Source organism: Chrysochloris asiatica, unplaced genomic scaffold, assembly GCF_000296735.1.
Source record: "Chrysochloris asiatica unplaced genomic scaffold, ChrAsi1.0 scaffold00092, whole genome shotgun sequence".
In the NCBI taxonomy this organism is placed as follows: Eukaryota; Metazoa; Chordata; class Mammalia; order Afrosoricida; family Chrysochloridae; genus Chrysochloris; species Chrysochloris asiatica.
Window position 1 is genome coordinate 11,798,168 of NW_006408610.1, and position 5,272 is coordinate 11,803,439.

At 43.4% G+C, this 5,272-nt stretch overlaps 1 protein-coding gene across 1 annotated transcript in view; it reads left to right on the forward strand.

Annotated features, from left to right (window-relative positions):
• Positions 1 to 5,272, forward strand: part of ITGA11 (integrin, alpha 11) — a 164,904-nt gene that overhangs the window by 97,207 nt on the left and 62,425 nt on the right. Inside the window, exons 6-7 of the mRNA XM_006866554.1 lie at positions 2,475 to 2,602; positions 3,928 to 4,076. Coding sequence (XP_006866616.1) covers positions 2,475 to 2,602; positions 3,928 to 4,076 — 277 coding nt within the window. The remainder of the gene's footprint in view (positions 1 to 2,474; positions 2,603 to 3,927; positions 4,077 to 5,272) is intronic.

Genomic DNA, 5,272 nt, shown 5'->3' on the forward strand with positions numbered 1-5,272 from the left:
ACATGAAGAAAGAAAAAAAAAAAATTGAAATCCTAGCAAAGAAACCAGCAATAATGAATTCATTATAATAATAAAACTCACTATGAGTTGGCACTGACTAGATGGCACTTAACAACAACTACAACAACAAAAGATAAAAGCAGTCTGATCCCTACCACTAGATTATAAATTTCTCCAAAATAAGGAGTTTTCATCTTATTCATCCCTGGGGCTGCCTGCCCCACCCAGGACGCTAGCACCCAGCTGAGGCTCAATCCATGTGTGTTGCACTAAACCAAACTTGGAAAGGGCAAATCCAACAGTCTCTTTCCACTCAGAAGTGTCAGGTACGCACATCCTGTGCATTGTATGCAGGGGGTACATGAATGTCTACAGAAGTTTGTCTACCAGAATGTCTAGCAGAAGTGACTCTGAAAATCCGCCATCTGAATGCTTCCCAAATGCTCTATGAACTGCAGAGCCTGCCACCTGAGCTCCAAGCCAGGACAATGTACCGCTGCCTCACGCTATAAGGATGGATGCAATGGCTAATATACAAATGGCTCCTGGATGTTGCTATAAAGTCAACTGTATAATCATGGGAAAATTCACTGGGAAAATTAACAGATGCCCAATTACAAAGTGTGAGCGACCCCAAACAGAAATCAATCATAGATATTTTAGATATATGATGGAACCGTAGTTGAGTAATGGGTTAAGTGTTGGACTGCTAACCACAAGATTGGCGGTTCAAACCCACGAGCCTCTTTGCAGGAGAAAGATGAGACTGTCTGCCCCCGTAAAGATGTACAGCCTCAGAAATGTGAAGGTTCTTTTCCTAACGTGCTGCTGTAAGTCCGAATCAACTTGATGGCAATGGGTTTCTTTGTTTATTGGTTTGAGTTTTTGTTGTTGTTGTTTCATAGTATGGTACTAAAAGCAGCCCCAGTGGCGCAGTGGTCAAGCACTTGGCTGCTAATTGAAAGGTTGATGGTTCGAGCCCACCAGCCACTCTGTGGGAGCAAAGACTTGCTAATCTGCTCCCATAAGGACTGCAACTTAGAAAACCCTACAGGGTGGTTCCACTCTGTCCTATAAGAGTCATTGTGAGTCACGGCAACAGGTTTGGGATTTGAGAATCCTGGTGTGGCACAATGGCCTAATGTGTTAGACTACAAAGCCATTTGAACTGCAAAGTCGGTGGTTCAAGCTCACCAACTGCTCCTTGGAAACCTATACAGGGTCGCTATGGGTCGGAATCAACTCGAAGGCACTTAACAACAACAATGAAACTGCCTATAGGGTTTTCTAAGTTGCAATCTTGGACTCCTGGTGTGGCGCTGTGGGTTAATGCACTGAACTGTGAAGTCGATTTGAAGTGCCAGGGCCACAATCAAGCTCACCAGCCGCTCCTCAGAAGCCCTATTTATGGTCACTATTTGTCGGAATTGACTCGCTATCACTTAACAACAACAACAAATGATATTAACCTTTCATTTGTTTTCTTCGTTGATTTTTTTTATTCCCTTTCACTTGGTACTGATGTTTCAAGGATATAAAGACATCTTAATGTTAACATAGCAGAGGCAAGAAAGCACGGCCTAATGATGCCGTTCACACATTAACTTAGTGGTTTCTTTTCATAATGGGTTCTCTGGGTGATACAACTGGTTAACACCCTAGGTTAATGACCAAAAGTTTGGAGGTTTGAGTCCACTCAGAGCTATTTAGGAAGAAAGATTTGGCAATCTACTTCTTAAAAAAATAAAAAAAGTCATTGAAACCCCTGTGGAACCCAGCTCTACTCTGACACACGTGAGGTCTCCATGAGCTATGGTTCACTTGACAGAAACTGGTTGGTTTGTGTAAAAACTAAATAAATTAAAAAGCAGAGATTTGAGCACTTGCTTAGTGCTCAGCCTTTTAGGAGGGGTCTCACTTTATAGATATCACATAATGACTCCCAGCCTTCAGCAAGCTGTTGTGCAGAAGAGACAACTGATGTGAGAAGTTAAGTGAGTCACCCAAGGTCACTAAGCTAGTGAGTAGCAAATCCAGAAGCCAATCAGTCCAATGCCAGACTCCACCTTATCACTACGCTGCCCTTCTGAAAATATTAACCCGTTCATTTGAGCCCAAAGTAGTGAAAGCAAGCCTTCCGGTTACAGTAAAATAAATGAAAAGGAGCTACTGGTGTGTGCAGTGTTGGCTGACTCAGAAACACTGACCAACCACTCAAGGACGATTCATCTGGACAAGTTGCAGAGGCAGTAGGATCTATTCTGAGCCTTATTCAAACAGCCAGTACAGAAGATAGAGCCCACCAAAGGATTTCTGGGCTTGTTATTCATGTGGCTCAAATAAACGATCCCCCCATTCCAAAGCATTCCACTCTGGGGGCAGAGTCAACCTTCTGTCATCCTTTGGATAATCATCCAGAGGACCTGAGATTTGCAGGTGTTGGATTCTTGGGTGACTGTATCCCTACTTGCCAGGGTGCCAGACCTACATGGACATCGTCATTGTCCTGGATGGCTCTAACAGCATCTACCCCTGGGTAGAGGTTCAGCAGTTCCTCATCAACATCCTGAAGAAGTTCTACATTGGGCCCGGGCAGATCCAGGTGAGCATCTCTGGAGTTCTTTCCTTCTCTGAACCAGAGAGGGTGGGGAGTGGGGGGCATCATCTTAACATGCACTAAGAAGAAGGTGTAGGGAAAAGACCAACGCTGGTGAGGCCAGCCCCAGGGCTCTGCCACCCAGAATGCCATCTATGGTGGTCACGCCAAGGCATATTTTAAGGGAGGCCTTGTTTCGCAAGTCAAACATTGCCACCTACTAAGAAAAAGGTGTCCCTGGTTAGTGCAAACAGTTACGTGCCCAGCTACTGACTAAAAAGTGGACATTTGTACCCACCCAAATGTGCCTTGAAAGAAAATTCTGGTAATTTGCTTCTAAAAGTTCATAGCTATGAAAACAACTATGGAGCGCAGTTCTACTCCGCAGCACATGGGATCGCCATGAGTTGGAATTGACTCAACAGCAGCCGGTTGCTAAGATTTGAGCTTCTGGACAGTGAGCTGGAAGGAAGGCAGGAAAGGTTGAGTAGACACGGGAACCCTGTGGAGTTAGACACACAGGAGAATTGGGCATGTTGATCTTGGAGAGAAGAAAACCAAAGTGAAGGGGAAAATTAGGTGCCAACACATATTTGAAATGCTACCTGCTAAAAAGGAATAGACGTACTCTGTTTTGTTTTGTCAGGTTTAATGAGGACCAGTGAATAACAGTTACAAGAAGGCAGATCCCAAGCCAATCTAAGCAATATTATTTTTAACCATTAGAGCTTCTAAAAAGGAGGTACCCACTACTGGAAAACCACTTTCAGGGTATCACGATGGGGGAACATTCAGAATTAGAAAGGCACTGTACCAAATAAACTCTGAGGGCCTATCAAGCAATAATGTTCTATGATTCTAGTCCTAGTGTAAGCCTTTAAGGTGGTTTAGTTCTTTTGAAGTTATTAATATTGCCCACATTTTCTCAACCTTGCAGATAAAAAGGTTCTCTTTCAAGTGTTAAAGGATCTTAGTCCCAGAGTTTGGTGAAGAACATCGTGAACCTCCACCTACACTGTTCCTAATAGTTTAGACTTCATTCATGTCCCAGCTCAACTTTTGCCTTTTCTAAGTAAGAAATTTAGTTTGTTGAACCTTTGTTCAAACCACAAATACGTTCCTTCCCCCAACATCTGCCTCCCACTTGTCCCACCAAGCCATTCATCATTTCTGGAATTTCCTTTTCACCTTAGTTACTGTCTTTGGGGAAGGTCTTCAGCCCTCCTCACTCCTGAGACAAAGAGACAAAGAGAGGTCTGCTAGGGATCATCACCAGCAAAAGTCTCACTTTCAGGAAGCCATGAGGCTCCATTCTCTCCTCTAACTTGCAGGTTGGAGTTGTTCAGTATGGAGAAGACGCGGTACATGAGTTTCACCTCAATGACTACAGGTCTGTAAAAGATGTGGTAGAAGCTGCCAGCCACATTGAGCAAAGAGGAGGAACAGAGACCAGGACCGCATTCGGCATAGAATTTGCTCGGTAAAAAGAAAAACCTCAAATACTCTTCTAGTTATCTATTGCTATATAACAATGACCTCAAAAACTTAGTACATTGAAACATTAGTTATCTAATCTCTCTGAGTTCTGGGAGCTGATGGGTTTCAATTGGGTGGTGCACTCTTAAAATCTTTCATGCGGTTGCAATCTTGGGCTGTTTTCATTTGAAGGTTCAACTGGGCTGGATATCCAAGATGGTACACTCACATGCCTGGCACTTGATGCTGGCTGTTGATTTGGAGTTCAGCCAGGGCTGTAACCCAAGTCCTTACACAAGCCCATGTGGGTTGGTCTTCTCACTGCATGGCAGCTAGCTTCAAAGAAGTCTTAACATCAAGCTTTCCAAGCGACTCAGGTAGGAACTGTAAGGTTGCCTTTGACCTAACTGCAGAAATCCCAGAATATAACTTCTGCCACATTCGATTGATCAGGCAAGTCATTGAGGACAGCCCAGATTCAAGGAGAAAAAAATTTGATTCAGCTTCTTAATAAAGTAGTGGCAAGGTCACACTGCAGAAGAGTATTTGAGATGAGGGATATTGTTGTAGTTAACTTTGGGAAATGTGTTCGGCCAAAGACGTCCTATCGGCAGTGTTTCGGTTCCAGGAGAACAGAATCTTCCTGCAGAATGGCTACTTCTGTGCTTGCCATCACTGAGACGTGAAGAACAGAGTTAAATCTAGCATCTGAGGCTGGAGAGTAATGAGGTTGGTTTTTTACAAAACACACTAAAGCTCAGGAATGAATATTATCTCTAGAAGTTGGCTACGCAGTCGCTGTCCCCAGCACCACTGCCATTGTTCAAAACATGATACTCATCAAAATCGGTCCATTTTAAAGGCAACGCCTCAATATCTTTTGAACCAAGGCCTAAACACCCAAGATGACTGTACCAAAGGCATTTAGATTTTAAATGAATGATTTCCATACCCACAAATATAATTCTGCCACATTCATTGAAACCACAGTCCCATTACCTTAAAATTCTATCTCACATAGTCAATGTGTTTAACAAAATTCTGCAGTGTCAGAGCTCATACTTAGGATATACTGTCACAAGGGACCAATCACTGGAAAAGGATATCATTTTTGGTAAGGTAGAGGGTCAGAGAAAAAGAAGAAGACCCCCAGCGAGATGGATTGACCCAGTGGCGGCAGCAATGGGCTCAAATATAGCA